At 39.5% G+C, this 17,546-nt stretch overlaps 1 protein-coding gene across 1 annotated transcript in view; it reads right to left on the bottom strand.

Annotated features, from left to right (window-relative positions):
- The window catches only part of spata5 (spermatogenesis associated 5), a 105,047-nt gene that overhangs the window by 83,153 nt on the left and 4,348 nt on the right, over nt 1–17,546 (bottom strand). Inside the window, exons 4-10 of the mRNA XM_053649933.1 lie at nt 16,118–16,176; nt 13,735–14,358; nt 13,221–13,350; nt 13,012–13,068; nt 12,794–12,917; nt 9,747–10,002; nt 1,664–1,818 (exon numbers count right to left, since the gene is read on the bottom strand). Coding sequence (XP_053505908.1) covers nt 1,664–1,818; nt 9,747–10,002; nt 12,794–12,917; nt 13,012–13,068; nt 13,221–13,350; nt 13,735–14,358; nt 16,118–16,176 — 1,405 coding nt within the window. The remainder of the gene's footprint in view (nt 1–1,663; nt 1,819–9,746; nt 10,003–12,793; nt 12,918–13,011; nt 13,069–13,220; nt 13,351–13,734; nt 14,359–16,117; nt 16,177–17,546) is intronic.

Consider the following 17,546-nt stretch of genomic DNA (forward strand, 5'->3'; position numbering starts at 1 on the left):
GCATTCATTCACTCATTCATTTACACTGCATGCATTCACACATTCATTTACACTGCATGCATTCACACATTCATTCACTCATTCATTTACACTGCATGCATTCATTCACTCATTCATTTACACTGCATGCATTCACTCATTCATTTACACTGCATGCATTCACTCATCCATTTACACTATAGGCATTCACTCATTCATTTATCTTTATTCATGTTCATTCATTCATTTCCATGTTAATTCCTTTACTTATTCATTCACATGTTCACTTACTCCTTCATAAGTTCACTTGGCTCTTTGTACTTTCACCCACTCATTCCTTTGCACTAATTCTTACCTGTGCATTCACACGTTCACTCGTTCATTCCTGGGTTCATACTGTATGCTCGCGTGTTCATTTGTAAATTAACTTCCCTTCTCCATTTGTATATTCACTTCTTTAATCACATGTTTACTCATTCACATTCATTTACAGACTAATGAATCATTCAAAAAGTCACTGTTTCTTCGCACTTTCATCCATTTACTCTTTTGTATCCATTAACACATTCATTCATTTGCTTGTCCGTTCTTCGGTTTGTAGAAAAACCCGTTCATTTGTACGTTCATTCACTCACTTCTTCATTTGTGTGTTCTCGGATTACTTTATTTAGTCATGTGTCCATTAACTCACTCGCTGACATTCTTACTTATCCACTCACTCATACATTCATACATTCATTTGCTCCTTCAAACTTTCGCTCATTCAGTCATATGTTCTTACATTTCACTCGTTCAGTCATACGTTCTTACATTACACTCGTTCCTTATCACATTCACTCGCTCATTCCTATTTTCACTCATTTGCTCATTTCTTAATAGTTCATTCACTGATTGTCGGTGTCCGTACTTATATATTCCTTGGTTCACCCAGTTCATTCATTCATTCGTTCGTTCAAAGTGTTATGTTCACACATTCATTTGTATATTCACTCCTTCACTTCTTTATTCACATGTTTACTCATTCACTCATTCATTTATACGTTCTCTGCTTCACTTTTTCGTTTATAGACTTAATCATTCAGAAAGTCACTCGTTTCTTCATATTGTCACCCATTTACTCGTTCATATTCATTAATACGTTCATTCATTTAGTCATTCATTCTTCGGTTCACACATCCACTCATTCATTTGTACGTTCACTTGTTCGCTTCTTAGTGTGTTGTCTCATTATTTCATTTAGTAACGTGGCTACTCCCTCACTCGCTCACATTCTTCCTTATCCAGTCAATCATTCATACGTTCGTTTGCGCCTACGCACTTTCGCTCAGTCAGTCATTTGTTCTTACGTTTCACTTGTTTCTAAACCACATTCACTCATTCAATTCTATTTTCTTCAATCCTGATTTCTTAACGTTTCAATCACTGATTGTGCATGTCTGCGCTTATATATTCCCTGGTTATATTCACTCAGTTACCTCATTCATATGTTCACTCCCAATCATTCAATCCAATGTTTACTTATTCACTCACCTGCTCATACATGCATTCATTCATTCATTCTTTCACATTTTCACTCATTTATGTATTTCTTCATGGTTCATAGCTTATTTCCCTGAATGTCTGTGTTTTTACTTATTCGTTCATACATTCACCTACTCATAATCAGTTCACTCATTCATCTCACCTTTGGCACATCGATGGCCACTTCTCTCATGGCACTGGGTTTAACTTGAGTCATGGCCAGCTGAAGGTCAGAGGTCGTGACCTTCACTCTGTCCATCAGGTCATTGTCAGAGATGCCTGGAGTGGAGGAGAGCACTCTTCTCAATGCATGGAGCCCTGCAAAGAAAAAAAAACAAACATGAAACACACACACACACACACACACAAATAAAGTTTTGAAATTAAATTAGCCCTATTTCCCTTTGCTTAGCTATTGAAATGGCATTTTATTCAAATGAAATGCTGTGTGTGTGAATAAACAAATAAATCCATCCATCCATGTCTCCTTTCACCGCAGGCCATCCGTACACAAGCGCATTTCTCTTTCGCGTGCACATTCCCAAAACACTTGCTATAATCCTGCCCATTCAGGCTAATCCATCAACACCTTTCCTCCTGCTCACACACATATACTTCTTTCATGGAGACAGAGGTGAAACGAGTGCATGTTTAAGAAGTAAGAAAGAAGTAAAGAAAGACTGAGGCAAGCACATACACACACATACACTCACACACTCACAAACAACAAAAGGAAATGCGAACACACAATCATCAATTAAACCCAACAGTATTTCCATCCTGTCGTCTCTTTATCCACCTTCACGCCTCTGATCAGATGAGACGCTTATTAAAGCTATTCCCATGTGCACAGATTTAAAATAAAAAACACAAAAGCTAGTGGCGGGAAACCTGACAGCGAGCACAGAAGACAGAAAAGCGAGAAAGCTTTTCAGCGAGACGGTCTTTCTAGGAAAAGGAAGACTGAAATGATCACTAAAAAGCTGCAGGCAAAAAAAAATAAATGCTAATGCTTAAAACTATACTGAAACACAATCTGAAGGAATGCTACAGGATGGGAAGATGGAAAGATGCTAATAAAAAGCTATGGTGAAGATAAATCTGAAAAGATGCCAATATAAAAGTTGCTGACATAATTCAGAAGGTAAAGCTCAAAACATGTTATAACTAATAATAACATTTTATTACTGTTAACCTGCACGCACGGCCCTAAGGACCCTGCTTGTCTTCCATCAAGTCTTTTTTTTCCACCTCACACACACACACACACACAGCCGCAAGGCTTCCTTTCGTGCTGCTGGCTGGAATTGCAGGAGGATTTATGATTAGACAGTATTACATCCTGTTTACATAAAACACAGATTCCTAAAGCACAGACACTCGCAGTCCGAGCCAAGAAGGTCAGTTTGTTCTAGAGAGGAACCCTGAGGGACACTGAGCCTCTCTCCTACGTGCTCCACTTATTCACGTTTTCTCTCTCTGTACATAAACACAGCGTCCCGACAGGACCTGAATCAGTGTACGTGTGTACCACCACAAGTTTGTACTGAATCGAGAGCAAAACCAAGTCAGGTGCAAGTTTAAATTTGTCGAACACTGTAATTAACACTTCTTTTACATGCATATGTTAAAAACAGTGCTCAAGCATAAAGCTTATGACTCCAAACATGCCCAAAAGACCCAGAATCAGATTTAAGGAACCTAAAAACACATAAAAACATCTCAAACCCAAGATTGAAATAATCAAAACCAATAAAACCCACAAAACTCCACATTAGGAGATCCAAAGTCCCAGAAAACCTGATCTGAAGAAGTCCAAATCCACAAAGCAACCAGAACTCCAGGGATAAGAGGTCAGAAACAATCAAAATCTAACATTTTAAAAGGATCCAAACACCCATAAAACATACACAAACACTTAGTCAGCAAAAAAAACACCTTCAAATTAGAGACGCACCGATACAAAATTTCTCAGCCGATACAATAGCCGATTATTCAGAGTGACATCGGCCGATACTGATAACCGATACCGATAGTTGTGCCTTTTATGCCTTCTTATAAATTAATAATAATTAATTCCACAATTCTGAAAAAAATGCAAATAAAAACTTTATTCTCTCCATTTCAACAAGTTGTTTCACAGTAACTGGTCTCATAAACAGAAAACACATTACTCTAATTAACATTAACACATGAACTAAATTCTGAAGATTAAAGTAAGATTTCTTAACTTATTGAATGTTATTAAATCATATTAACAGAATTAACTGACTGAATTCTAAAAAACCTCCTGTTAGTCTCACAGTCACTCACCACAAATAAAAGCATTTCTACTTCATCACTGACATCCAACTAGTAATATATAATATAAACTTTTTTATATATTAACATTAACTGGATATGAAATATACTACTCTACAAATATATTTTTTATATATTTTTTGCAATATATAATTTTTTGTCAACTCATCTTCATTTAAATCTTTCAACGATGTACTGGCCCTTTAATTCAGCGTGTGGGGGGGATTAGACTCGACTCGATTACAAACTGCAGTTTTGTCGTCATTCCACACAAGAGACATAAACTTTGCACACAGCATGAAATCGATGTGTTTTCCCACCCTCTTTTGATTGACAGGATATAATCGGCCCTGATCATGGGATGTTTTTAAACTATCGGCTGATAGCCCATAGCGGGAAAAATAGCCTTTATCGGCCAATACCGATTATCGGCCGATACATTGGTGCATCTCTACTTCGAATACTTGCAAAACAAGCACTGAGTGTCTACACCAATGAGGAACCCAGACCAAACAGTCACATAACCTGAACTCCACCAAAAACCACAGAAAATCACAAACATAATGAATGAATCTACCGAATACTCCCAAACACCAATAATCTGCCCAGTGCCTGACAAAAGAACCAAAAACCCAAATCTTGATGGAACAAACACCCATAATACACCCAAACGCCACGGGTAACAACATACATAACTAACCAAAATATTCATAAAACATTTTTTTTTATTAATTTTAAACAGATTTTATGAGTCCAAAAATGCTAAATCCATACAGAGTCGCTGATTTAATGATGACAAACACCTTCCATAAACCAAAAAGCTAAGACCTAAAGGGTTCCAACAGCCCAAAAAGCCCAGAAGGACTAACCATCAAATCACCAAATATGCCTATCCCAGGCTACACCAGGCGGAGGACACACTGGACAAGGTGCCAACCCATCACAGAGTACAACTTCACACAAATTCAGACAATACGGACAATATGGAAATGCCAAGCACCCTACAATGCATGTCTTTGGACTGGGAGCGGAAACTGGAGTACCCGGGGGAAACCCCCGAAGCAAGGGGAGAACATGCAAACTCCACACAAACAGGGTGGACGCGGGATTGAAGCCTCCAACCCTGGAGGTGTAAGGCAAACATGCTCACCACTAAGCCACCGTGACCAACCCCCCTGCCCCCCCTCAAAAAAACGTAACTCAAGGAAACGTAAACTTAAGTAGACTAAACACCCAAAAGCTTAACACTTACGGAGTCCAAATACAAGAAAAGAAGCACCTTCTAAAAACACACAAAATCCCAGACCTAGGAGGTCCAAACTCCAATGAACCACCCAGAGACTCAGATGTAAGGGGTCCAAGCACCATAAATACAACCCCAAACCCCACTGTTGAGATGCAAAATTAACACCTTAAATCAACCTAAAATCATAGACTGCCAAGAATTAAAGGGATATCAACACCGGCACCACACGGGGGTGGGGTTGGGGGATATGAGTGGGTGGGGGGGTACCTACAAAATGCATAGAATTGTAAGATTTAAAAAGAGGTCCAAACACATGGGGCTACCTGGCCACAACACTCAGAACCCCATAAACCAACACCCTTATTATCTGAAGAAGGAAAAACTTTCATGAACAGCTGATGATGTCATTAACTGGACCACTACACCACTGATAATTCACACAACAGTAAAGTAATAACAGAGAGAGAGAGAGAGAGAGAGAGAAACACTTCCCCACTCCCTTGGGCTATTCCTCATTTTATTCATTTGGTTAAGAAAAACATCCGATGCTGTAGTCGTGTGGCGTGTGTGCTAGAGAGAGATACACACACTAATGTAAACCAAATGTGAATTCCTGTCCTCTATTCATCTCTCTCTCTCTCTCTCTCTCGCATGGCTGAGGTGCAGCTGCATCCTAAATGACGTTGGATACCAGGCCTCAATTCCAAGAAGCGAAGACGAACATTTGCAAAACATCCCACTCGGCCAAATTAGGGCCAACACTGCACTCTTTCATACTGATAGGAAATGAGAGAGGAGGGGAAAGAAGTGGGGGAAAGAAAAATGTATGGTTGGCATTAGAGGCATGGATCCAATTAGCCAGGTTTAAAAATAGAGCTGGAGGAAAAAAGGGCCTTCATATAGAAGAGTCATAAAGTTCTCACCTGGTCTGTTCATCTCACGTCCATACAGGTAAAGAGATTGGGGTAAAAATGTATTATTATTATTATTATTATTATTATTATTATTATTATTATTATTATTATTATTATTATAAGGGAGTATTAAAAAAAAGAAAAAATATTATGATAGTATGAATTAAACAAAGAAAGTAAGAAAGAATGAAAGAAAGAACAAAATATTGTGACGGTATGAATTAAACCGAAAGAAAGAAAGATTAGAGACTGTAACCAAAACGAAAGAAATAAAGAAAGATTAGACTGTAACAAAACAAAAGAAAGATTAGAGACTGCAACAAAAATGAAAGAAAGAAAGAAAGATTAGAGCCTGTAACAAAATGAAAGAAAGATTAGAGACTGTAACAAAACAAAAGAAAGAAAGATTAGAGACTGTAACAAAACGAAAGAAAGAAAGAAGAAAGATTAGAGACTAACAAAATGAAAGAAAGAAAGATTAGAGACTGTAACAAAACAAAAGAAAGATTGGAGACTGTAACAAAACGAAAAAAGATTACAGATTGCAACAAAACAAAAGAAAGAAAGAATGAAAGAAAGATTAGAGACTAACAAACTGAAAGAAAGATTAGAGTCTGTAACAAAACGAAAAAAAGATTACAGACTGCAACAAAACAAAAGAAAGAAAGAATGAAAGAAAGATTAGAGACTAACAAACTGAAAGAAAGAAAGAAAGATTAGACTGTAACAAAACAAAAGAAAGATTAGAGACTGCAACAAAAATGAAAGAAAGAAAGAAAGATTAGAGACTAACAAAACAAAAGAAGGAAAGATTAGAGACTGGAACAAAACAGAAAGAAAGATTAGAGACTGTAACAAAACAGAAAGAAAGATTAGAGACTGTAACAAAACAGAAAGAAAGATTAGAGACTGTAACAAAACAAAAGAAAGAAAGATTAGAGACTGTAACAAAACGAAAGAAAGAAAGAAGAAAGATTAGAGACTAACAAAATGAAAGAAAGAAAGATTAGAGACTGTAACAAAACAAAAGAAAGAAAGATTAGAGACTGTAACAAAACGAAAGAAAGAAAGAAGAAAGATTAGAGACTAACAAAATGAAAGAAAGAAAGATTAGAGACTGTAACAAAACAAAAGAAAGATTGGAGACTGTAACAAAACGAAAAAAGATTACAGATTGCAACAAAACAAAAGAAAGAAAGAATGAAAGAAAGATTAGAGACTAACAAACTGAAAGAAAGATTAGAGTCTGTAACAAAACGAAAAAAAGATTACAGACTGCAACAAAACAAAAGAAAGAAAGAATGAAAGAAAGATTAGAGACTAACAAACTGAAAGAAAGAAAGAAAGATTAGACTGTAACAAAACAAAAGAAAGATTAGAGACTGCAACAAAAATGAAAGAAAGAAAGAAAGATTAGAGACTAACAAAACAAAAGAAGGAAAGATTAGAGACTGGAACAAAACAGAAAGAAAGATTAGAGACTGTAACAAAACAGAAAGAAAGATTAGAGACTGTAACAAAACAGAAAGAAAGATTAGAGACTGTAACAAAACAAAAGAAAGAAAGATTAGAGACTGTAACAAAACAAAAGAAAGAAAGATTAGAGACTGTAACAAAACAAAAGAAAGAAAGATTAGAGACTGTAACAAAAAGAAAGAAAGAAAGAATGAAAGAAAGATTAGAGACTAACAAACAAAGAAAGATGAGAGACTGTAACAAAACAAAAGAAAGAAAGATTAGAAACTGTAACAAAACGAAAGAAAGAAAGAAAAAAGAAAGAAAGCAGGAAAGAAGGAAAGAAAGAAAGAAAGAAGGAAAGAAAGAGGCAGCCCTGGCCAGAACTATTATAAAATATGAGGAAATGATTGTTTATAAGTAATAAGAACACGCTGTGATGTTGTTTTTTCACTAAATAAAAATGTTGTTTTCTTTTCTCTCGTTTCGATGAAGACTGTGATGTGCAAACATGACAAAACCCGATGTGAAAATCAACATGACTCTATAAGCACACATCACCTGCTCAAACAGTGTGTGTGTGCATGTGTGTGTGTGTGTGTGTTGATAACCTCTTGAAAAGGTCAACCTGAGATTCAGCATCTCTGACCTTTGGAGAAACTCTCGCTTCGTCAGAACCAAAAGCCAAAATATACTTCTGTCGTTACGCAAGGAGCACAAGACAAAAAAAGAGAAGAAAGAGGGGAGAGAAAAAAAAAAAAAAAGACTAACGTTTTCATTATGGTGCGCACCTTTTCCGGAGCTTTCCCCTCACACACCTGTATTTACACTCCACAACAGCTGGGTTAAAGCTGCATGCTCTAAAGAATAATACCCATCCTTAAAAAAAAAAGAGGGAAGGGAAAGAAAAAAGCTGGAGAGATCCCTCTTTTCCGGAGCCTGCCATTAGCCGGAGGAGGAGAGGAACGTTTCCGGATTTTATAAACACAAGACCGGCAGAAAGCCTTGGCGCTTTAAAAGGAAAAAGCGCTTTATAAGGAAAGCGGCCACATGTAAACACACACTAACCCAATTTATGACCAAGTTCACTTCCACATTTCTCTCCGTGGTTCTCTCTCTCTCGAACACACATCCGTATAATAAAGCACTGCAGATGCCAGAGATGAGCATCACACTGCTGGAGTCACTGACAGAGTGTGTGTACGGTGTGGGCTGAGTGTGTGTACAGGGTCATTCAGAGGGCAGTATGTATTGATCCAGGGTTCAATTTCAGTGAACGTGGGGCATTTGAGCTGCCCGGAATGCTGAGTGCATAGTAATTTTATCACGCACACAGCTGCATTAACGTGAGGGAGAAGGATCTGTGCTCAGGACTGCTGACTGTACAGTAATGACAGGATGTAAAAGAAGTCACATATAGGCCCCCAACACCCCCAAGTCCCCCCCCCCACTCTCTCTCACACACACACACACACACGCACATGCACACACACATGCACGGAAGTCTTGGCCTTGTCACATCTCTCAAGAGACACACTAACACGGAAAACAGTTTTGTTTGTGTTTGGTACATCTATCTTTTTTAATCCATCTGGACAGGAAGTGTTTTCACGACATGGGAATTGTGGGGAATAACACTGATATTAGTTCAAGACGTGTTTATTATTGTGCGCGTATACATATGGGAAAAGTAGAGGAAAAAACAACCAGAAAAACAGACACACTTGCACTGGCATCAACGTGTGACAATGCAAGGAGACAATATAGAGAAAAACAGTGAGAGAAGTGGGGGACCACGCCTCCTTCACTGGAACTGACAACCACAAAGACCACGGCTCCTTCACTGGAACAAAAAAAGTTTTGGTGCCCCATGTCAGATCACATTTTTTCTTAGCACATTCAGACGCCATGCCTCTTTTGAACAAAGGCGGTTGACTCGGGGCTTTTGCATACAGTTTTTTTTTGTATTTACAGGTGGATGATGTTGCATAGCTCCAAAATGCCTTCAATGTACAATTCCCAAATATTGGATCATCAAAAGTGTGCGTGTGAGAGTTTGTGTGTGAGTGAGACTGTGTATGCGTGTGAGTGTGTGTGTGTGTGTGTGAGTGAGTGAGTGAGTCTTGGGTGGTCTTGATATGTGGTGGTTAGCGGTAGCCACTACACAGAAGTGGAGGAGAGGAATGAAGGATGTAGCAGAGGAAGAAAGAGGAGGGAGCTGACTCTTGTTTTTCCTCAAAACCCACACACAAAGATGGACACAAAGACACACACACACACACAAAATGAGATGCATGTAAACACACACAAATATGGTGTGTAAAACTAACCGGCCTCCTTGCACATAGCGGCGAGGTCAGCTCCTACGTATCCGTGCGCCGCATCAGCTAGTTCCTGCAGCTCCTCAGTGGTGATGTCGGTGGGGACAGAGCGCAGCTGCTTGTGTAAGATATCCATACGCCCCTGTGCTGACGGCACGCCCACCTCCAGCTCCTGATCAAAGCGACCCGGGCGCCGCAGAGCCGGGTCCAACGCGTCAGGCCTGTTAGTGGCTCCCAGAACCAGCAGAGAGCCACTGTGACTTTCCTACACGCAGAGCCAGAGAGACTGTCTAAAATTACACATTATATAAACACACTATGTACTATGTAGCAATCTAAAGCATATTTTTACATGGCTTCCAAACGACAGGTTTCAGTCAAACACCAAGTGTTCACTACGTGAGGGAAGTTACGTTTACAAATGTTAAAGACCCTTGAGGAAGCCATACAGCTAGCTAGCTAGCTAAGTTATGTAGGAATATTTAGCTTGTGCAGTAATACTGTTTCTTATATTTAGCTCATTTAATACATCATTTTGCTTAACATTTGATCTACAGTGTGATAATGGCTAAATACAAACTACTAGCTAGCTATTTATCTGCTTACAACATTTGGCTAGTCAAATTAGTCAACCCTTGGCTGTAATGCTAACCAGATAGCTTTATGTAATGCCTTATTTTATAGACCTATCACCTAAATATTTTCACTCATTGTATTGCTAGCTAGATTATTTAAGAGCAAGCTAATACAAGCAAGCTAGCTAGCTAGAGCAAGCACTTCGGAAGTCAATTTGGTTAAACAAAAAATACTTACTAATTCATTTTCCTTTTCAAGTTATCTAACAGTCGTGTGACACAGCATGACCTTTGTGTATCTAGTAATGTAGGAACAGCTCATGAGGGAAACACAAAACTCTACACAAGCTTGCTAACACGTAGCACAATGTTTGTAGCGCTACCTGTATTTTTTCCAAGGTCTGAAGTAAAACTCTGGTATCTTTAGCATTTTTGAAGTGGGTTATCAGACTTTTATCCAGATCCAAATGCTTGGCTAGTTTTATTAACTTGTATAAATAAATCTGTGCCCACTGCGAAATGTTTTTTCACAAATAGACACAAAGATTACAGTTGTAAAATTTGAATTTAAAATGTTTGCAGAGTGATTCTTCTTCACGACTATAAATGACTAGACACATTACCTGTGTCATTAGATAAAAATACATCTAAAAAATTATATTCGGTTTACACTTTTTACAATTTATTTATTTTTTACCAATTCTGACTGAGTCATTTGTCTTAACAGATGATAGTGTGCATATAAGCGTAGCATATAAACACATTGCCATTCATTGCCGGCTAACTGACTGGCTGGTGAACTGACTGGCTGGCTTTTTAACCTGCTGGCTGGCTGGTTTACTGACCTGCTGGACAACTGAATAGCTTTGGATAACTGGTTGACTATCTGAGAGGTTGGTTAACTGATTGGTTGGCTAACAGAGTGGCTGGCTGACTTGTTGGTTAAATGGCTGGCAAACTAACTGAATAGCTGGCTAACTGGCTGGATGGTTAACTAAATAGCTGGCTAACTGAATAGCTGGCTAACTGGCTGGATGGTTAACTGAATAGCTGCCTAACTGGCTGGATGGTTAACTGAATAGCTGGCTAACTGAATAGCTGGCTAACTGGCTGGATGGTTAACTGAACAGCTGGCTAACTGGCTGGATGGTTAACTGAATAGCTGGCTAACTGGCTGGATGGTTAACTGAATAGCTGGCTAACTGGCTGGATGGTTAACTGAATAGCTGGCTAACTGGCTGGATGGTTAACTGAATAGCTGGCTAACTGGCTGGTTGGTTAACTGAATAGCTGGCTAACTGGCTGGATGGTTAACTGAATAGCTGGCTAACTGGCTGGCTGGTTAACTGAATAGCTGGCTAACTGGCTGGATGGTTAACTGAATAGCTGGCTAACTGGCTGATTGGTTAACTGAATAGCTGGCTAACTGGCTGGATGGTTAACTGAATAGCTGGCTAACTGGCTGGATGGTTAACTGAATAGCTGGCTAACTGAATAGCTGGCTAACTGAATAGCTGGCTAACTGGCTGGATGGTTAACTGAATAGCTGGCTAACTGGCTGGATGGTTAACTGAATAGCTGGCTAACTGGCTGGATGGTTAACTGAATAGCTGGCTAACTGGCTGGATGGTTAACTGAATAGCTGGCTAACTGGCTGGATGGTTAACTGAATAGCTGGCTAACTGGCTGGTTGGTTAACTGAATAGCTGGCTAACTGGCTGGTTGGTTAACTGAATAGCTGGCTAACTGGCTGGCTGGTTAACTGAATAGCTGGCTAACTGGCTGGATGGTTAACTGAATAGCTGGCTAACTGGCTGGTTGGTTAACTGAATAGCTGGCTAACTGGTTGGCTGGTTAACTGAATAGCTGGCTAACTGGCTGGATGGTTAACTGAATAGCTGGCTAACTGAATAGCTGGCTAACTGAATAGCTGGCTAACTGGCTGGATGGTTAACTGAATAGCTGGCTAACTGGCTGGATGGTTAACTGAATAGCTGGCTAACTGGCTGGATGGTTAACTGAATAGCTGGCTAACTGGCTGGATGGTTAACTGAATAGCTGGCTAACTGGCTGGATGGTTAACTGAATAGCTGGCTAACTGGCTGGTTGGTTAACTGAATAGCTGGCTAACTGGCTGGATGGTTAACTGAATAGCTGGCTAACTGGCTGGATGGTTAACTGAATAGCTGGCTAACTGGCTGGATGGTTAACTGAATAGCTGGCTAACTGGCTGGTTGGTTAACTGAATAGCTGGCTAACTGGCTGGATGGTTAACTGAATAGCTGGCTAACTGGCTGGATGGTTAACTGAATAGCTGGCTAACTGGCTGGTTGGTTAACTGACTAGCTGGTTACGTGGCTGGCTGGTTAACTGATTGGTTGGTTAACTGCCTGGTTGTTTAACTGAATGGATGGTTAATAGAGTAGCTGGCTAACACAGGTTGGTTAATTGACTGGCTCATTAATAGGTCAGGTGACTCACAGATCCAATGCCATCCATGAGTGTGAGCAGTGAAGCAACCACTCGTTTCTCCACCTCATTCTGCGCCCCCTCTCTCCTCGGGCAAAGCGCATCCAGCTCATCGATAAAGATGATCGCCGGCTGCCTGATGAACACACACATACACACAAATCAAAGACTCAGTATGACAGAACTGCTCTCCTCATGTAAAAATGGTCATTTGTTGAAGAGTTTTTTACCTTTGTGCAGCCTCAGCAAATATCTGACGTAGTCGCGCTTCGGATTCTCCATAAAACCTAAATACAAATAGAGAGCAAAACACAAGAACGACAAGAAATAAAGTGTTAGCACATCACAGCCCTCAGAATGAAACACGTAACCAACATTAATCAAAAACTTATTCAAACTGAAATATAATTGTGAACTGGTTAAACCATTTTTTACGCACTTGCTCATTATTTCAGGGCCATTGATGACAGTCATGTGCGCTCCAACCTCACTGGCTATCGCTCGTCCAATCATAGTCTTCCCTGTGCCAGGCGGGCCATACAGCAGCACTCCTCTAGGGGGCGGGATTCCTGAGAAACATCACATGATCTACTACAGCACTACTGTAACAAACACTTAACAAAAACGAATAGGGGTAATGAAAAACATGAATAAATAAATAACGTTAAATTTGACTCTGCATGGAATTTAATAATAAATACAGAAGGAATGTAGGAAGGTTCACAGTTCACAGAGAATGACAAATGCGAATATAAAAGCCAAAGATAAATACATTTTATTTTAAATAATGGAAAATATTGGAAATAATCTGAAAATAGTGTTCAGACTTAATGAATAAACTGACAAAATATGTCCAATGTCCAAAATGTTAAAATAAAGATAAAATTAAAAGTAATTAATTTTTTTTTAATGCACTATTACACAATGTATTAAAGGTCATTTGTACTTCTCACCGTAATTCTTGAAGATCTCGGGGTGTTTCAGCGGCAGCTCGATCGTCTCTTTGATCACCTGCAGCTGAGCATTCAACCCTCCAATCATACTGTACGTGACCTTTGACCTCTCCTGACCCTCATCCTTACTGTCCTGAGTGTGTGCGTGCGTGAAGCTGATTCTCGAGGAGCTGCAGACGGAGTAGAAAGTGTCGCGCCCTTTTCGACCAGCAGATGGCGTTTGGGTTTTTCTGTCTCTGTGGGACTGTGCTTCTGGTCCCTCGGGCGTGGACTGATCGGGCGTTTCTAGGTTAGGAGCAAGAGCGCTGTCAGACAGGAGGTGGGCGCTCGGGCTGGAGGGCGTGGCGTTCAGTGTGCATGGAGTGGTGCGAGCGAGAAGGGTGCAGGGGGAAGATCGGTTTGGTGTACTGCACGATGGGTTGAGGCTCAGCTGACCCAGCTGCAGAGAGAGATCCAGAGGTGCATCGTCCGACTCGGAAACAGGGCACGACGTAGCAGAAATTGGGGGAGAAGGAGAAGAGAGGGTGACTCCGTCTACGCCCTTCAGAGACTTCACACTGATCTCACACTTACGGCCGAAATAGGACACGAAGAAGGAACTGCCAGGAAGGAGAATCCTACTATCTGAGAGACAGAGAGAGAGAGAAGAGACAGACAGACACAAGATGTACAGATAGACAGACAGGAGACAAAGTAAAAGAGAAAGAGAGAGATCAGTCGACAGTGAGAGTGTGTGTGTGTGTGAGAGAGAGAGAGAGAGAGAGAGAGAGAGAGGGAGAGAAACAGAGAGACAGAGACAGACAAATACAGAAAGAGACAGGAGACAAAAAGAGAGAAACAAAAAAAGTGAGAGACCAAGACTGACCGAGTGAGTGAGTGAGAGAGAGAGAGAGAGAGAGAGAGAGAGAGAGAGAGAGAGGAAGACAGACAGAGACAGACACAAGAGAGACAGAGACCAAGTAAGAGACAGATTGACAGACACATTGAGAGAAAGAGGGACAGACAGACATACGGATAGAGACAGAGACCGACAGACCACGCAAGAGAGAGACAGACAGACAGAAAGAAAGAAACAGAGAGAGGCAGAGAAACAGACGGATAGAGTGTCAGAAAGGACGTAAGCAAGTCTGGGACACTGAACAACTCGACATGTAGTGAGGATTTAGACACGATGCTAAACCATAAGCGTCCACTACTTGTATATATCGTGTATTGGCAGAATGGTTCGTTTATTTCAGGGTAAAGCATTCACTGGAGTAGGGCTGCAACGATTAATCAATAATTAAAATAATCAGCAATGAATTTGATTATGGATTAGTCGGGACTGTGACGTCACTGTGGATAACCCCCCCGGTCAATGACATTTCACAACAGTGAAGAATGCATTTCTATGAATAAAACACATCTGAGAAACAGCGGAGGTCACAGGGTGTGCTGCTGCGGGAAAAAGTTCACGATCCAGGTCATCCAAAACATGAGAACGTTTAACGTTAAGTGCTTCAAACAAACTCGTAAGTGTATTAACATGACTTGTCGTGTCAGACGCTGCGACAGATGCGTATGCTGTTTAACGTGTTCCAGACGTGTTTTCTTCAGCACATTTGAAATTAAATACCTCTATATCCTTATCTGTAAACATTCACGCCAGAAATTCACGCCAGTATTTCCATTTTACATAAAGGCTCGTCCTGACAGTGAGCGAGTCTCCATTAAACTTCACTGAATGAGCGCGAGTCCAGGTATGCGCGTCAATCAAACAGCGCGCAATAGAAAGGAAGCACAATAACCCTAACCAAAATATTCATTTTGATCAAATATGTTTGATGCTATATTTATCTATATTTAGAAACTGAAGTAATTGTGTTTTTGAGAGCAGTAACTGTAATGGGGTTATAACATGGAATTGTACAGAAATGTAAGAAGTGTTTACATTTACAGAATAGAGTAACATGTTACTGTGTTCAGATGAGTACTGTGTTCAGCCTCTTACCAATTAACACTTCGTTTGTGCTTTTGTTTTTCTTTTTTTAGCGTTTTTAATATAGTGATTTAACTTCTGATTGAAAGCTTATGGACAATCAGCTTTGTTGACAAAGTTGCTTTTTTCTTTTTAAAATATAATGTAATTTTTTTTAATCCTTTGCATATCCCAGATAGATGCATTTAATACCTTTTTCATAGCCTTCAATTTGCACAATGTTTGAAGGACAACATCAGGCAGAATGTGACATAACATGTTTGGTTTTTTCTCAAAAAAAATACAGAAAATAAAAGTTGGCTTTTTAATCCAACAAAACGATTAACCGAAGAAATAATCGACAAATAAAATAATATAATAGAATATAATAGTTGCAGCCCTACACTGGAGATATTTTCATCTTACCTAACGACTGCAGGAGAAAGCTGATAAAATCTTCTGTGTCCAAAGACTCGTCCTCCTTCCTGCAAACACAGCCAAATCGCTTTAGCACATGCAGAGAGGCAGTCTGACCACAAGATGTCGCTACTTTATCAAAAACAGGCATTTTGTCATTTACACCGCTGTCTGTCAGTACGTTTACATGGACAACAATAATCCGACATTAACCCGATTAAGATAATACTCTGATTAAGAAACTACCATGTAAACAGCGATTATTGATGACCTTAAATCGACTAAAGTCATACTCGAAGTAAATACAAATCGAATTAAGACATGTGGAGTATTCCTATTTTAGTTGCATTATCAATGTGCATTATAGACATGTACACACCTTAATCACACTGTTAATGTCATGTGGGAGTTTTCAACGCATTTTGAGACAGGACACATACACTCACACACACAAGAGAGCATGGCTGTGTCAAAAACCGCGTACTTACCTACTGTATAGGAGGAGAAATACATGCTTCTCAGCTACTATATAGTAGGTAAGTATGTGGTTTCGACACAGCTCATGGCTTCAAGCAGTCGTTTATTTGCACGTACAGCATGACAAATAAGTAACTGCACTTGAAGCTTTCGTAAAATTAAAAAGGAAACACCCAAAACTGTATACGGTACCATAACGAAGACGAACTGAATGTTGATACGTGAAATTCTGGAGGGAACGTCGGATGGCGTGGCGCGGTGACGTAATGACGTGTGTCGTTAATCGATCTATGTTCTATAACATGTAAAACGGGAACATGAAAGGAGTATTCTAAAAGCAACTCATGTAAACACCTTCATCACAATATTGTCTCATTCAGAATAAGGTCAATAATTAGATTACTGCTGTCCATGTAAACGTAGTCAGTGTTTACATGGTAGTTTCCTAATCAGAATATTATCTTAATCGGTTTAATATCGGATTATTGTTGTCCATGTAAATGTACTGACTGTGTAAAAATTACTCACAAGCATTCAAAGTAATATTTAGGCTACTAGTCTTTCACATATTAAATGTGAAGCAGTGTTTTTTGTGTGCGTGTGTGAAATGAAAAGAACTCCTGAACAGCAGGATTTCACAAGTTGATGCAGGTCAGGTGTGGTACTGCAACGTAAAAACCTAGATTACTTCCATAAAAATGAAAGACATGTAAAAACAAAGTGACTCATACTTGTCCTCGAATCTGCTCTCAATGTTCACCTAAAAGAGTCGATTCAATGAGCCATTTGTAAATGACACCTCACTAGTTGGTCAATCACTGTAGACAAGATTCCTTACCAAATAGAAAAAAAGTGGAATGAAGGAAAAACATGAAACACACTTTTCACTTGTCACATGAGGACAACATGCCACATTGAAAAGGAAAAATCTACACCAATCAGTCATAACATAAAACCACTG

Source organism: Ictalurus furcatus, chromosome 2, assembly GCF_023375685.1.
Source record: "Ictalurus furcatus strain D&B chromosome 2, Billie_1.0, whole genome shotgun sequence".
Classification (NCBI taxonomy): Eukaryota; Metazoa; Chordata; class Actinopteri; order Siluriformes; family Ictaluridae; genus Ictalurus; species Ictalurus furcatus.